This window comes from Lissotriton helveticus, chromosome 5_1 (assembly GCF_964261635.1).
Source record: "Lissotriton helveticus chromosome 5_1, aLisHel1.1, whole genome shotgun sequence".
Taxonomy (NCBI): Eukaryota; Metazoa; Chordata; class Amphibia; order Caudata; family Salamandridae; genus Lissotriton; species Lissotriton helveticus.
Window position 1 is genome coordinate 1,396,554,694 of NC_136065.1, and position 18,076 is coordinate 1,396,572,769.

Genomic DNA, 18,076 nt, shown 5'->3' on the forward strand with positions numbered 1-18,076 from the left:
TTTTGTGGGGTATGCCGGTGGGCCAAACACAAGACAACATTTTTTAAGGGTTGTGACAACAAAACCTATGATATTCGGACGAATATCAACTGTTTGACTAAATTTGTGGTCTACATTATTGAATGCAAATGTGGGCTACAGTACGTAGGAAGTACCATCAGGAGCCTGAAGGATAGAATTGGAGAGCATGTCAGAGCCCTGCTACAATAAGACGCTAGATACCCTGTAGCGATTCATGCTAGCATATGCCATGCACAAGGACCCAAAAAGGAGTTTGTTTTCTTTGGAATAGATCACATCCCCATAAATATCAGAGGTGGGAATAGGGAGTTGCGCCTTAGGCGCGCGGAAGCATTTTGGATCATGAGGCTGCATACAGTGGGTCGGGGGCTCAACTGCGATCCAGAGATGCAATTTTTCCTAGGCGATTAACGCCCTGACTAGGAATATACCTAAACTGGTTAAGATTGCAGACAATGATTAGCACTCCTATGGTCCATTAGATAATTTTCCTTGGGCTAAAACAATTTTCAGGAATAATTCTAGCTTATAGGACCAGGGAGGCAGCGTAGATTATGGGACTGAATTTGATGCACCACGTAGAGTATATGTTGTGAACTCTCACGTGAATGCACAAATTTGGTGAATTGCTTTACATTGCATGTGTGTGCTTGTTAATATGATTAAGCAAACTCTATTTGTGACTTTACTTATTCCATGTCGTTATAACCTCTTCTGTCCTTTTTCATTATATTTTTTTCATTTTTTTCAACTTATATGGCAAAATTATATTTATGGACTACTTTCCTCCCCATTAGTTGCCGAGTCTTTTAGCCTTAATGTTGGCTTGGTGTCGTCATACATTCTAATAGTCTATTGCTGGATTGCTCTGATTATTACCTACTTAACGAAATGAAATTTATAGATAGGAGGATTTTATCAAACTCTGCACAATTACGATTCAACTTTGGTAGGATTGATGTTCACGCGGATAGTGTATAATTTGGAGACTTTATTAGGATCATAATGACATCTGTACGATGGAGCCGCGTGTCTATTAAGTCACACTGGGCAGGACTCCAGACCGGGACCGGGGCAGCGCTCTAGTCTTTGGAGTTGCGATTCTACTTATATGCTACTTCCGGGTCGGGCCCGATTCACTTCCGGGTCTCAGACGCCAGTACAGCGAGGGCGATTGTGCCAGAGGTAAATGCTAGCGCCCTTACAGTAGGATAAATTAACTATGTTCAGGCGAAAATGACGATTAATATTGGCGTTTCCTTTAGGTTGCTACATGGACCAATTAATTTGTAATTTCTCGTTGTTTCAGAATTTCGTGCCACACGTACCCGTGGGTTACGGACTAATTACTGGGTGACACTACATGGATACGTCCATACCAACTTGATTTTGAAGGTAGATGGATTAGCTGGCGCCTTGGATTGTTTTATATATAGCGGGTAAGATACGATGTGATTCTCGATATCCCCATAGATTACAACTGTTGCTAACTGGTTATAAGAATATTTTAGAGTCTTTGTGATATTGATGAACGCCGGGGAGGGTTGCCTACTGATCAAATAGGGAGTCATTACTAGAGGTACTGCTCTTTTGAAAAGTAACCATTTACATACCTAAGCAAAAATAATTCAAAACTGTAATGGGCAAGACGGTAACATTAGACTGGATGGCTTATATGAGGTAGTGGCTTACAATTATCGTGGGAGACTAGAGGTTTCACCTTTTAACTTGGATAGCTTATTGTTAAGTACGCATACCTACCGTACAGTTTCACTGAATTCGTGACGTTAATCGCTTTACAGTGACCACTATATATCGCTCATACCACAACAGGGGGTACCCTTCCGGGTTGGAAGTATCACCGGATCTGGGGTAAGAACCAATTCTGATGTTGTTTTAAATACTGGGGGAAAGGGGGGGGACCTACTAATTGGAATATGGATTATTAATCCCTTTTTCTTGGCGTTTCTTATCTTTTCCTTTTCTTTTACTTTTCATATTTGATTAGCCTAACTACTGAGGATTCAGCCATTGAGGTATCATAATCTTTTGCGTTTTATCACGTTCATTGTGGTTTCTTTTGGGTGTGGGACCCTTATAATCTCTTGATGTATTGTTGGTTTAATAATATTGTCTTTGTACACACCTTGTTCTTGATTTAGACGTGACACGGGTGTTCATTTCACTCTCTGCTGCGACGTGCAGTAATAACCAACTACTTATGATGTGTGGAATAACAATTGGGTCTTTTTAGACTCATTGACAGACTTTTTGATAATAGTTGTAATTTTAGCATCTATGGGTTCCACAAGCAGAGGTGATTGCCGACTAAAGATGTCACTTCTGGGTATATACTGTATGATTTATCAATTTTAAGACGGCTCTTCGCTGGCTTGCGACTTAGGTCATCCTTTTTGTATCTTTCCAGCCCAGAAGAGTTGTAGTTACTGTGTATGTACAGTCCTACACCAAAACATGTGTCGGCTGGCTGTATATTATCTTTGATCTGATGACCTAATAAAAAGGAGAGATATATGAACCTCCAAGAAACCGACGTTGAATAAAATTTCTTTTCAATCTTGTTTATTGTCACATTGTTGTTTATACTCTGTTTGAGTGTGCAGGACTTTGTTTTCATGAGCCTTGTGGCACCCTTGTAGAATTCTACACAACATACAGACAGAAACTGGCCCATCATTTAAAGACCCTGTATGCAGAATCACTGAGAATTAGGCAGCTTCCTGCGTCCACAAGGGATGCCCGAGTGATCCCACTCCCTAAGACGATCACCCAGGGAGCATACGTCAAGGAATTCTCCATGCTCAATATGGATCTCAAAATTATTAGCAAACCTTTAGCGATCCGCCTATTAGCGCACATGCAGACATTAATCCATCCAGAACAGAATGGATTCATCTGCTCTCGAAACACCTAATTTAACCTCCGTAGAATGCATTCAATACTCTACCACCCCGGGGTTAAATTCCTTCCGGGGGCAGCACTCTTGTCAATAGGACTTGAGAAGGCATTTAAGACTATATGGTGAGCCTTCATCTTAGAAACCATGCTCCTTATGGGACTGAGGGACGACTGGTTGAAGTGGGTTCAACTAATATATGAACACCCCACGGCCAGAGTTAAGACAGGCAAGATAGTATCCACGCAATATCAGATCTTCTGTGGCACCTGACAGGGGTGACCATTGTCACCTCTCTTATTCACCCTTGAAATGGAACCCTTGGCGGCGTTGTTTTGACAAGGTGGTGATGGACTGGGCATGACACTCGGTGGTAGTGTTCATTTCATTTCCCTTGATCTCTTGAACAAATTCAAGCGAGTGTCTGGTCTGAAGATTAATAAAAGCAAGACCTATTTGTTCCTAACCGCCTAAGCATTTCGCGGCCACTGGATCTCCCCCTGGACCTCATCTGGACCCCATCATCCTTTAGATATCTGGGGATACATGCCTTCCACTCCTTGGAAGACCTAACAGAGGGAAACCTGTGAAGGGCGCTTAGAGCTCTTCGAGCATGTGTACCCTTCTGGTGCTCTTTACGCCTACCAATAATGGCAATAGTATCCCTGACAAAGATGGTCATGCTGCAGCTCCTGTTGTATTATTTTGCTAATCTCCCAAGTGTGGTGCCCACTGGATAGTTCAAACAGATAGATGCCTTGCTGCGTGACCTTATATGGGAGGGGAGATGCCGGAGGGTATCTATAGCAACATTACAACAACCTATGACAGAGGGTGGATTGGGGGTAACAAACTTAGAGCCCAATTACAATGGCTGGTACAAAAGCTGGGGGACATGGGACCACGGGGGACAGACTTGACAGACTCTGGAGACCATGCAACACTATTGCTGGCTAGAATGCTAGACCCAGGGGTTACGATTCCACACCAATCCCTGCTACAATCCACGGCCCTGCAGTGCTGGAAACGCTGTATGGGCCAAAAACCGAGAGCCCCCCTGTATGCTCTGGCATTGCTCCTGGTAGGCCTACCACATGGAAACCTCAGGACGATATTTACAGCCGACCAATTGTCTGCTTGGATGGAGGTGGGACTAGGGACGGTGAGAGACTGCTACCAACAATCTCTACTTGCCCCGTTGGAGGACTTGGCCGACCACTTTGGACTTCCGGTAGGACAATTCCTACAGTACGAAGCTCTGAAACGAATATTTGGGGGACGGTGGAGCTGTGGACGGGAGGAACTCATGTGGTGCTGCAGTCCATGCTCACCCTGGGAGGAGCAAGGCACCAGGTGAAATAGTTTTATGTTTCATTATCCAACTTAATCCGCAATAAATGGGAGGTGGCATTAGACAAGGAAGTATCAGATTCAGAAGCGTGTCACTAGGATGAAGTATATCCAGATCAATTATACCCACATGACGTATATGACTCCCGCAGACTCCGAGCTGCCCATGGAGGGGATGTTTGTAATTGTCAGTGATGTGGCTACAATGATGCAGACTTTATCCATATGACCTGAGGATGTGTCATGATTGGCAGGTTTTGGTCAGAAGTTCTGCCACTGCTAGGTGCAGCAACTGGGCGTACACTAGAGCCTTCGATCAGGTCCTGCAGGCTGGGTCTGTTCCCCTGACCACCCAAACGCAAGATAGGCACTCGATTCATAGATTTAGCACTTATTTTAGCCAAAAAAAGAATGTCCATGACCTGGAAATCCAGCTGTGGTCCAACAGTTGCGGATTGGAAAAGGGTGGGTGCAGAGGGCAGGGATCTGGCCAGCGAAGATGCAAGGGGACTGAGGCGCCATACAATGGCGGAACCCTGGAGAGAAATTCTTACAAATTTGGAAGATCCCGGGGGGCTTCGAGATGGGCTAATGATAAGACGGAAGAGGAAGACAAAGATTCCCTCTCAGACAGGGAGAAGGTACCGCTGGCCTGACTGACCACCAGACAGAAAATGTGTCTGGGTTTAGATAGTAACATAACACTGGAACGGACAGCATGAGACCTCAGGGCACACACTAAACACTGCCTCAGAACTCTGCCTAGTCCCATGGTTTATCCAACTAAATATAAAGGACCCAATATTAAACAGAGGACATAAACAATACTCAGAAGCAGACGGATGGAACTGTAGACCCCCCTTCCTTTTCTCCCCTTTCCTGCCCAGTGCTCCTCCGGACCCCTTTCACCTTTCCCCTGATAGACATTAATTCTTAGTCACCACCCTGCACAGAACACTTGTTACTTATTGAAGTATATAATCTGGATAGTTTCCCCTACATGCCCCTGCCTCACTTTGGATATCTTATAACTGAAAGATGTAATACACTTGTGATACAAATAGCTAGAGTGTGAACAGATGGGACTTTATTTCTGTACAACATGTAATGTTGAGAACTTATATATTGAACAGATGTTGATTGAAAATGCAAATAAAAAAAAAAATAAAAAAAAATGTTGTGCAGATCCGTGAAACTGCAGCAAAGTTATTTTTATTTATTTATTTTACAGAGTTTTATACAGCGCAAACTTGACCCGAATCGGGTATCATACCGCTTTACATAGCACCAGTGGCATTACATCAGGATATATTCATTGTTAGGTCTTGCCTAAGCAGCCCACATGCGCTGCATAGGAGGGGACCTCTTGGGATCGATTAGCTTTTTTGGCCAAAAACGTGCTCGCTTTGCATTGCTTTCTATTGCAACGCGTGCACGTTTTGCGACTCCCTTGCGGGAGCGAGAGGTGCCATCTGTTAGCAATTATCGCGCTCGCTTCCGCAAGGAGAATGCAGCGTGTCCCGGCTCTCAGCCGCACTCCCCCCACCCCTCCCACTTGTTGGATTTAACAAGCAGTCCATTATCGAACCAAATGTGGCGACCGTGGTAAAGTTGTGTTTGAAAGCTTACCAGAGTTGGCTTGCACTCTTAAACACTGTTGAAAAAATATTCTTGCTGAAAGTGAAGGACTTACGTGAACTGGAGTGTTCTAGTTTGCTTGCCAGCTCATAACTTCCATTTGGCTGGGCCTTTTACCATCAGTTTGAGTTTTGTAGCTGTTATTTTTCTTGGAAGCCTGCGGGTGCACTGGGCATCGGAGCCTGTTGCAGTCCAAGTGTTACTTTTGTTGCAGTCACAAGGTGCCCGAAGGTTAACAGCTGAAGCGGTAAACAAGTCTAAAGTACTTTTTAGCATGGTCAAAAATCTTGCGGGTTCCCATCTGGATGTACGTTGTTACAACTCATGCTTTTACCACGCATGCTTTTACAATGCAGGTTTTTCAACGCAAGTCGTTACAACGACTTGCGTTGGGGGGTGCTGGATAGTGAATAGTTTAATTTACTATTCCAAATCCAGTCCCCGTGGATAGCAGGGAAGGTGTTGGATAGTATATTACACTATTACCTATCCTAGAGCGCCCCCGAGCGCAATTTGTTGTAATGACGTGCGTTGAAAAACCTGCGTTGTAAAGGCACTGCGTGGTAAAAGTTGCGTCGTAAAGGATGTTTCCCTCCCAGACCACAGCTAAACTTCCACCCCTGTCTAATAGCAAGTGTGATGAACTCGCTCAGTTTTTTATCTCTACAATTGATAACATCTATCAAGATATTTCTGCCCATAGAGATACCAACACTTTTGTCAGTCTGCCCCTCAACCCTGAGGAGTCTACCCATTTCCTTATTCCTTCCCCTGCCTCACTTTTGTCGTGGCCTGATCTTTATCCCTCCACTCTTCTTGAGATTTTGCATAAAGTCAGATCGGGCTCTCCTATTGATCCCGTGCCAGTTCCAGTACTGCGTCTATTGGATACCCCACAGCTTTCGATGATCTGCGCTACGCTTAATCAGTCACTTAATACTGGTGTTGTCCCCGCTTGTTGGAAGCACGCAATGGTTACCCCTTTGCTAAAAAAAACCTCAGCTGATCCCATGGCCCCCTCCAACTTCCGTCCCATTTCGTTTCTGCCAGCCTTTTCTAAAGTCCTAGAGAGACATATTCACCAACACTTGTCCCAGTTCGTGGTGACCAATAACCTATTACACTTTTCTCAGTCTGGTTTTCGGCCAGGTTTTTCCACGGAGACTACTCTCCTTGGAGTTACGGAAAACCTCCGTGTTCTGCTGAATCGTGGTGACACAGTTGCACTGATACTGCTCGATCTCAGTGGAGCTTTTGATACTGTGTCCCACGATATACTCCTTAGATCCCTCGCTGCCATAGGCATTGGTGGCATAGCTCTGGACTGGCTAGCATCTTTTCTAACGGGCCGGACTTTTAAAATCTTTTCCCATTCCTCCACATCCAAAACTTATTTTTCTTCTCATGGTGTGTCCCAGGGTTCGATCCTCAGCCCCCTTCTTTTTAATCTTTACGTTATCCCTCTGGCTCTCATCGCACAACGCTCTGGGTTGACCCTTTACAGTTACGCCGACGACTCCCAAATTGTGTTTTCCCTATCCCAATCTGACCTGGCCTCGACCTCTCCCCTGCAGGTTGGTCTGAGTGAAATATCCAACTGGATGAATCACAACTTACTCAAGCTAAATGGTGGTAAGACCGAGGTCCTGGTCCTTGGGAATAAGCTTGATCTTTGGAGTCCTAGGCATTGGCCCGCTGAGATGGGTCCAGTCCCATCCCCTTTAGAGCATGTGCGCAACTTGGGTGTGATCCTTGATAATGGCCTAACTATGAAAGGTCAGGCCAGCAAAGTGGCAGCTACCTGTTACACCATCCTACGTTGGCTTAGAAAGATCCTTTGGATGCTGCCATTCGACACCCAGAGGTCTGTAGTGAATGCCTTGGTGACCTCCAGGTTGGACTACGGTAACATACTCTACCTGGGGGCTGCCAAGGAAGTCACACGACGTCTTCAACTGGTCCAAAACGCTGCTGCACGCCTACTTTGTGGCTGCTGAAAAACTGACCACATTACAGAACGCCTTCGTGAGCTTCATTGGCTCAAAATTGAGAGTCCCGTGAAGTTCAAGGCTTTGAGCTTCATGCATAAGATCAATGCTGGAGTGGCCCCGTCTTATCTGCAGTCCCTTGTTAAAACCTACACCCCCTCTCGTTCACTCCGATCATCTTCACAAAACTTATTTTGAGTACCCAAGCACAGGCTATCCAGAATGGGTGGCAGCTCATTCTCATGCTTGGGGCCCAGACTTTGGAACTCTCTTCCCCTCCACATTCGTGCCGAGAACTGTCATGCTTGTTCCCGTAGAGCCGTCAAAACCTGGCTCTTTAACCAATAATCTCCTGAGCTGTTAGTGCCTTGTTGCTGCTGCCTTTAGCGCCGGGAAACCCTTGCGGGTAGCTGTCGCGCTCTACAAAACCAACAAATAAATAAATAAATAAATGGAACAACCAATCAAGAACTTAAACACTTGGATCACCAATGAGGCCGTCCGAGTCGTCCCTATCAAACCAGCCAAAACTTGCAGATCCTACCAACAAGAATTCTAAAATGAGCGTCCTCTGGGAATTCTCAAAAATAATTGCACAGTATTCTATCACAGGCGCAACTACCATTCACCCAAAAAATTCTTCCACATTCAGTCAAAAGGATCACTATCAAATACCATTGATCTGAGTGTTGGCACAGAAACTTACAATTGACTTACCGATATATTGATGTTAGGAAAACTGTGCTACAAGGTTAAAAACATTTCATCCAAGCCAAGGGAATATCTAACACAACAATTACACACAATACACATAAAAACACAGTCAGAGAGATAAAAAAAGACATTAGATTTTTGTCATTGAATTCCAGAACCACTACCAGAGACTGTACACAAACACCCCAATCTGTCAAAATTCATTAGTATTTGGGGTGGATTGAGAGTGTTGGGTTTGTGGTGGACAGGCATTGATGCTTTTCGAAGGTATAGTATTATTTGGAACTTCTTTGTCAAGACTACAAATGATTATGCTCTCGGTAATAAAACATCTAAAAAATAAATATATGTAGGGAAAAAAATCAATAAAAACTACAAACACATTACTACAATAATATTATTAACACTTCATTAGATAGAACAACAATCTCATTAATACAAAAAACCTCACAATATATCTTGCACATTAATGCAAATAATACTATGAGCACTTCATTACAAAAGACAGCATTGTTATTGATAAAAAAACATCATAATACACATACCAATCAGGTTTCTGTGCCAACTACCGCACCGAGACACGGACGACATGCACACCTTACTCGACAGAAGAGAATCAGCAGCCCTGATCCTCCTCGACCTCTCCTCAGTCTTTAACACCATATCCGACCACACACTCATCAAGAGACTGCACCAGATTGGAATCAAGGGAGATGCACTCAGATGGATTGAATCATTCCTCAGGGATGTACATAGAAAACCTGCCTACCTTCCTCCACCGTGGAACCCACAAGCACCATCTGCGGTGTCCCTCAAGGTTCATCCCTCAGCCCCACCATCTTCAACACCTAAATGACAATTCTAGCTAACATCGTCAGAACCCACGGTATCAACATCATATCCTATGCAGACAACACCCAGCTCATCCTCTCGCTCTCAGCACTACAACTGCATGAAGAACATCGCAGCTTGGAGGAGAGACAACTACCTGAAGATCAACAAGGATAAAACTGAAGTGCTGATTCTTGGGTGATTAGCCGTGCACTACAATTACTGGTTAGTTGATTGATTAATTGATTGGGAAGCGGCCCAAGCGATTGTCAGTGGCTCCGATTAATTCAAGTATCCCATCCATATGTATATATACCACTAGTCGATTATAACTATGCGGTTTATTGTATGTGTAAGTGTATGTGTGTGTATATCACAGTTGACCTAGCTTGGGCACCATAGATCTCTAGGGGAGGGGTAACTGGCTTGAATTGGGTTGTTTTTTTAAACTTGCCTATGCCCCCTACGATCTGCGAAAGCCTCAGGGTGGATTTAGAAACCTGTGGACCCCAACCAAAATCTTCATTCAGGGTGACACCCAGGTAGACAAAGGTTATCACCCATTTGAGTGGGGTACCATTTAGCACAGGGCTCGGGCGGGTGCGCCTCGGGGGACCGAAGATCATGAACTTGGTCTTCTCCAAGTTTATCTCCAGGCCCCTCGAGGCGCAAAAGGTAACAAACCCGTCCAGAACACGCTGGATGCCCATTGATGTTCGCGACAACAACAGAGTATCGTCTGCGAACATCAGGGCGGGCACCCGACCTGTAGCCAACCACGGGGCATCACTATCCCTGACTCTAGCTAATTCCCCCACCAAACCATTGATATAAAGACTAAAGAGCGTGGGGGCCAGGGCACACACCTGTCGAACACCTCTAGTTACGGGAAAGCGTGCAGATAATTTTCCATTCTTCCCACACCTCACCTGGGCATAGTTCCCAGCATGGAAACACTTCAGGACATCTAGTAGATACGGCGGAAGGCCAAGTTCTTTCAAGACCCTCCATAGACTCTCCCTGGGCACGGGGTAGAAAGCGGCACGCAGGTCTATGAAGACAAGATAGAGGCTGCCACCCTCTATTTTTACTGATTTCCAGAAAAGGACCTGCAGCCTAAAAATTTGGTCCAGGGTAGAGATTCCGGATCTAAAACCGGCCTGAAGGGTAGTTAATATTTCAGACTCCTCCATCCATCCGAATATTCTGTCTAGAAGGATGCGGCCCATTAGTTTCTGGGTAGTATCCAGAAGACTAATCGGTCTGTAGTTCGATGGAACTAAAGGGCATCCCTTTTTTAAAAATGGGGACGGTTTCAGCGCCCGCCCAGGAGTCTGGGAGCTTAGCTCCCCTGAAGACCGCATTGAACAATACAACAAGGTATGGTGCCCATATTTTTGGCAGGGATCGGAAAAGGTCGCCTGGTAACTTATCGAGACCTGGGGCTTTGTTTGGAAGCAGCCTAACAACCGCAGATTCCACTTCCTTAAGTGAGATGCTCTCAGTGTTTCCAGAGCCTGTCCTCTCCCCAGAGTCCCACTGACCCGTCTGGTAGTCCAAGCCCAAGGCCCCCCGCAGTCGACACTCGTGCGGGAGGTCTATGGCCAAAGGATTCCCAGGGGCAATGTCTGACTCTGGTATCCAGGCCCTGCTTATATGTTCCGAAGTGCCAGTCTCGGGGCTTGTATAGAGTGCTGCAAAATGTGCCTCCCAAACTGATGGGGCGATATTTGGTAAGGGAGTTTCTCCTCTCTTTCTCGTGCCAGAACTTACTATTGCCCAAAATAGTTTGCCAGGAGGGCGCCTCTCAGTTCTTCCCACCTAGCTTCCTCCCACTCTCTCTTACCCCTGATGATCTCTTTTTTATAGGACAATCTAATTGCCCTGATCTTTGCTTTGTCTTTGCATTTGATTGCCGCAAGAAGCTCCAGTTTTAATTTCTTGCAGGCATCATCAAACCAGGGATGCGTCTTAGGAATGCGCCGCTTACACCTACTTATATATATATATATATATATACACATATATATATATATATATATATATATACACACACACACACACACACACCATAATTTGTAAAGCGAGCAGCAACCTCAGGCGAGGTGTCCAGGTGCTGGAGGCCGTCGGGAAGATTATGCGAGCTATTGCCCAGAGTCACAAGGTGCTGGGCTAACCTGCACCTGGCCCAGGGGATCGAACCATGAGCCCCTGTGTTCCGGAGTCAGCTACCCTGGCCCCTGCACCACACCCATCACCTTGTTGTTGTTAATGTTTGGTTGTGAGCAGGTAGAAATGTCACATTTATATTCAAATTAATTATAATTTATAATTCTCTTTAAAGATGAAGTCAGATTTTAGGTCACAGTTCTGAAAATGCCACCAAAGTTGGCTTTTTCTTGTTTTAGCCATGTGTGCCTTCTGTCAGTTTACTGGGTCACCTCACTGTGAATGGCCCTGCTGTTGGGCTTTGTGTATTCCTTCCAGCCAGTGAGACAAAAGGGGACTACAAGCTGCCGGAAGGATAGGCCACCCTGCTGGGATGGCTGCGGGAGAGCTGTTCCCTGCCCCACTTACACTTGAAAGGGCTTGCCTCCAGCACACACAGAGGACCATGAAAGTAGCCGTGTTTCGCCCTAGACTTCTTGGAGGCTTGGCAGGGGAAGGGAAGTACTTGTCAAACCAGGTGTGGGGGTAGCATATGGAATGCCCTCACTTCAAAGGATGCCAACAGGTATAAACATTGGATCCTCAGAACAACTCTTCAATTCACTCCTGAACCTGAAGATATTACAGAAGAAGGACTGCCGTGCTCACTAGAAGACTGCCTTGTTGATTAAAGCCTGCCTTTCTCCCTAGAGGACAGCCCTGCTAACAGAAAGACTGCCCTGATGCTTGAGGACAGCCTTGACCCCCAAACGGCTGCCCTGATGCTTGAGAACTGCCCAGTTCTCTGAGAAGGAAGTCTGTACATGCTCCCTTCATCACAAGCTACTCAGAGTGACTCCAAGAGTCAGTTGGCTAACCTATCTGAGCTACAGGGACACAACAAGCTCCAGAGGCCTCCCCACAACAGCCTAGCTGACCTGCTGTACTGGACATGCCAGGATCTGCAGATGGACCTGTCTGAGTCCTGCTGGCCTCTGTTGGAGTAAGTTACCTGACCCCAAAGAGGCACTTCCCCATGTTCTGGATTCTCTGTTGGCATCATCTGAGCTCCTCCTGTGAAGAAAGATGGAATCATCAAGTTTTGGGTTCTTCGCAACTACAAATAGGCCCATTCGCGCCAAGAATTTGCCATCCGTGATTGCCACCAACCCAAGCACAGCTCTAGTGAACATGAAACTTTTCAATACAGCGATCAACAGAAAAAAACGGCAATGTGAGAGCTGCAATTCATGCTACAGCAATAACAATCTGCGGTGACCGTTAATGTGAAGCTTCAGCAACTACCGTCTGCGAGGCCCAACTAGATCCTCGCACTATTGTGACAACTGTCCGCGATGTAAGGACTGCTCTTCGCGCCACAGCGATGTCCATCCGCGATGCTCTCCCTGCTCCTCCACCGTGAACTGAACTCTCTGCACCAGACTTTTGAGACAGTTACGTTTTTGAGCAGGACTGACCTGGTCACTCTATCCAGCCCAAGACCTACCACGGTTGGCCTGATTTGTGACATTCCCTCGCCTAGCACGACCAGATTACCACGAGTGGAGCTTTGCGCTTTTAGGAGCTAGATCTACAGAAAACATTTTAATTGAATATCTCTGGTTCTACTGATTGAATTTTTGTTGCTCTTGTATCATTGTAGTTATTAAAATGTACTCTATTTTTTCTAAATTGGTTTGGGATTTTTGTTGTGTTTTTACTTTAGCACTGTTTGTGTGCAGCATAAATACCTTGCACATTCCCTCTAAGTTACACCAAACTGCTTTGTCCCAAGCTACAAAAGGGTTAAGCACTGGATAATTTTGTGACGTTTTATAGTTCACCATGACAAGGATTGTGGTGTTTGAGTGGGGCTTCCAAAACCCTTAACCAATAATCAATTTCTTGCACCCCTTGTAACCCTTTTCTCCCTTGGTACATCTGCTCATATTTTAAAATAACAACAGAAACAAGATAAACAAGCTTAGTGTGTGCCAAATGTGAAAATTGGTCAAACAGTGACGAAGTTACAGACAAATCAAAAAACAACTTTTCAAATGTCAAGATATTCTATTATGTAATCATTTGAAGTCCACTCAAAACCTTGTTCATATGGTACTATCTCAAAAACTAAATGGAAACTTAGACCTTCACATAGCTACTTTTTATGCGAACATGTTTAAAAGAAGAAGTGGCATGTAGCCACCCTGATAGTCATACCTCATTTGCTCTGTTGTTAGCATGTCTTTCAAATTACAAATAATGGTTTGGAGCTCAGTCACAGTCATTTCATGCTTTGACTGTATATCTTTAAGTTCTTCAATGCATCTTTCTTTGTCTTCAGTAGCTTGCAACAATGTTGCCTTTGCAGTTTGTAATTCAATATCCTTAATTTTCTGGGCAAGATAAATAACACAAAGATCAGTAACTTACAACAGAGTTTCTTCAAATAAGTATTAAACTATAAAAGTACTCAAACAGATGAAATTGTAATATAGGATATAGTGCCAAAACAGAGAAAGATGTGCAGTTCTTTTTTCTTCCAAGTACAGATACCCTGATTTCAAAAGGAGCTTGTACTGCAAGGAAGGTGGGGAAGAACCATAGCACTGCAATCATGTTAAATTACCTATTTGAATACCCTCATTCCTGTCTCAGCAGAGAAGAGCAGTCTTGTAAGAGCTGTAGGGTATAACAAGTATTGCATCAGTTTTCAGGCCACACCACCAAATCTTTCCTTGTACCCAAAACCCCCCCCAGGTAAAACAGAAGGTGCATGATTCCGTCTTTGGCAGATTTAATGCAATACTATTTGCTTTAAAGAACAAGTTACTTACCTTTGGTAATGCCTCATCTGGTAGAGACTCTATCCAGCGGCAGATTCCTTGCTTTTGAATTATCCCCAGGTGTTAGACTGGATCCAGAAATGTTACTGAGCATTCCCCTTGCATAACAGTAGGTGGTGATGGTTGGCTCCATGTGGCATCGTCAACACCATTTGTGTCAGAAATGATGTGCGCTGTATATAAGCACTGCCCCAGAGCACTTACCTTAGTTTCATGATTATTTTTCTACACCACAAGCACAGAGCGATACTATGGTAGTATGTGCTAGAGTGATGTCAGCGGAGACCTCTTCACATTAATTTGACAGAACAAGGATGTTGTGAGGGTAGTAAGGAATCTGGTGCTGAACAGAGTGTCTACCAGATAAGACGTTACCGAAGGTAAGTAACTTGTTAACATGATAGAGACTTATTGCCACAGATTCATTACTTTAGAATAGATACCAAAGCAATATCTCCTTGGAAGTGGATCTGTTTATAAGAAGTCCTGGAGGACCAAAGGGGTGAAATTCCCATCATACTGGACCTGACTGTCCGGGCAGTAGTGATTGGTGAATGTGGGAAGTAATGCACACGTACCTGCGTGATAGATATCCAGGCAATGGACTCTACGAGCTAATGCAGTGGTCGCAGCCTTGACTCTGGTGGAATGCGCCTACAAGCCCTAAGGGGTTGTTTCTTGGCTAGTGCATAGCAGATCTTTATGCAGAGGATAATCTACCTGTAGATGGTTGTCTTCTGTACTGCTTTACCTTTCTATGCTCCAGCAAAGCCCACAAAGAGTTAATCGTCCAACTGGATGTCTTTGGCATGATCAATGTAGAACAATACTGCTCTTTTTGGATCCAGACAGTAGAGCCTCTTCTCTTGTTTGGTGGGGTGAGGAGGAGCATAGAAAGTCTGAAGTATAATGTTATTTTCAGCGTGAAAAGGTGTTGCCGTCTTCAGTAGGAAAGAGGCACAGGTTCTGATCATCAATTCGTCTGCAAAAAATGTAGTATACGGATGGCTGATTAAGCCTGAAATTCACTGTCCTCCTGGCAGATGTAATTGCCAATAGAAAGAGTGTTTTGAAGATGAGGAGTCTCAGAGCTGTGCATGGGCTCAAAAGGTAAGCACATCAGGAAAGTGAGAACTAAATTAAGGTCCCATTGGGGCATAATGAAAGGGATGGGAAGAAACGTGTTGTAAACCTTTCAGAGTTTGGGCGGATGGAGGATAGCTGTAAACTGTCGCCGCTCAATTTACATGCATGTAGGGTGAGCGTTGAAAGGTTCGGGTTGGAGTACTCTCTCCTGCAGCTGTGACAGAAGATTCTCCCAAAGGGGCAGTCTGATTGGAAGACTGATGGCCATGCTCAACAGCTTGTGATACCAAACCCTCTAAGCCCAGTCCAGAGCCACAGGATGACATGGGATGGCTGTTCCTGATATTCTTTTGAACCCTGGGCAGGAGTGGTATGGGTGGAAAGGCAAACAGGAGGACTATCCTCCAACGGAGACAAAAAGCACCTCCGAGTGAGTGCCACCTTGAAACCTCCAGCGCGCAGAACTACTGACATTGCCCGTTCTAGGCAGTGGCAAACAGATCTAACCAAGGCTCTTGTAGTGACCTCAATATGATGTGGAAACAGGAAACAGAGAGTAGATGCAGGCAAGAACAAGTATTTAATTAATAGAGAGAAGAAATGCATTCAGCTCCAGTAAAGGTACATCAAGAATGACACTAGATCCACCAGTTACTGTTGCCCAGCACCCAAACATTCCAATTACATATATAACATTCCAATTAAAGGAACATGCCATTACTACACATCCTCCTTCTTAACAAAAATTAAAAAGAACATAAAAAAACAAATAAACATAAAAATCATTAATAATTTATAAATAGTTCATAACACTCTGAACCTAACAATTTACACACTAAAATTAATTTAGTAAATTCTGCATCTTCCAAAGTGAATAGAACAGAACATGTGAGAACAGAACATGTGACCTCACTCCCAACCATCCCCCCTTTCCAAAATGCAAAATGCAAGAGAGAAAAAAACACCAATCATCAACAAGTACGTAGCCAACATTTGATCATTAAAATTCAAATTTCAATGTTCCGAACTCAATTAACTTGAACATCATTATCATCAGATTCAGAAACAGATGAATCATCTTCATATTGAATATAAGTCACTTTTTTCTTAGAAAACTTCTTATTTTTTCGGTTGCAAACCCTTGAGAAATGACCCACCAATCCGCACTCTATACACTTTGCATGCTTAGCAGGGCACCTCTCAAAAGTAGCGGCATGTGAATAACTCCCACACCTAAAACACACCACATCACTAAATTTCTTTCTTTCACCACCCTCACTAAATTTCTTCCTTTCACTCCCCTCCCAGTCCTTCCTGTCACAAAAATCACCATTTCCTCCCTCCAACTTATCTTTATATCCTGCTTTCTTCTCAACTACCTTGGCCACTAATTCCTTCTCCATCTTGTTATCCTGCGACAAAGTGACTTTTGCACATCGGTCAGACAGTTCCGCTTTTTTAACCAAAGCCACTATTTCTTTAAGACACTTGTCTCCCTCTACCCACAATTTATCCTGTAATACCTTATTCTTTGTATACATCACTACCTGGTCACGTATAAGGTCATCATGTAACTGAGCAAACTCACACTTCCTTGCCAACTTTTTCAAGGCTGAAACAAATTCTTCTACCGTCTCATTTTTCTCTTGCTTCCTGTGGAAAAATGCATGCCTAGTCACAGCAATTGATACTGAGGGAGAGAAATGATCATCCAAATCCATCAAAGCACAATCAAAAACATCAGAATTACCTTCTACTCTTTTATGTGAGTGCATATCCTGAAATATACGCAAACCTTCCGGACCAAGCGAATATAACAACATCCTTTTCTTCCTTTCCGGTGAGAACGTAAAAAAAAATGCTTTCCAATCCAACCAATTAATCAACGGTTCTCCAGGAATAGCTAGAAATTCTTTGGGGGAATTGATTTGTAAATTTGAAGTCAAACGTACACCTGACGAACCCTCATCCCCAGTACCTGAATTCCCGGCTTCCAAAGACATATTCAAATCAAACACTCAACTAACCACTATGTGAAAGATAATTTAGTGATTAAAACCACTTCGTGAATGATGAACCAGCAAATGTAACTACTTCGTGAATGAAACGTCAGTAAATAAACTAATCCCTCTTGAAATTAAGACACCTCATGAAATTAAGACACTCAAATAACCACCTCGTGACACTCAAATAACCACCACGTGAATGATGAACTAGTAAATAAACTTACACCTCAAGAACTTCCTAAACCTCATGAAACCTCTGCTGCATGTACACCCCCTCCCTTTCCATGTAACATCTCATGAGTTTCGTGAAATTTCTTTTGCTAGTATGTCTCTTGTACACTTAAAGAAAATGAAAATACGACCATAAAAATGAGTAATTGGTACCCCCTTGTTACTCTGTTAATACTGCCAAGTTAATAAAGATATAATAAAAAAAACATTTCCTTGGATATTAATTTTCAGCATACCAACACATCAGCACTACCAGTGAATATTGTGACTTGAATGCTGTGCGCACCAGCGGTGAGCACT

General features: G+C 44.0%; 1 protein-coding gene across 12 annotated transcripts in view; it reads right to left on the bottom strand.

The window, feature by feature from the left end:
- The window catches only part of SYCP1 (synaptonemal complex protein 1), a 6,803,167-nt gene that overhangs the window by 4,648,082 nt on the left and 2,137,009 nt on the right, over nt 1-18,076 (bottom strand). For all 12 annotated transcript variants that reach the window (XM_078644363.1, XM_078644366.1, XM_078644361.1 and 9 more), the window contains one exon: nt 13,828-14,003. In XM_078644363.1, the coding sequence (XP_078500489.1) occupies nt 13,828-14,003 (176 nt within the window). The remainder of the gene's footprint in view (nt 1-13,827; nt 14,004-18,076) is intronic.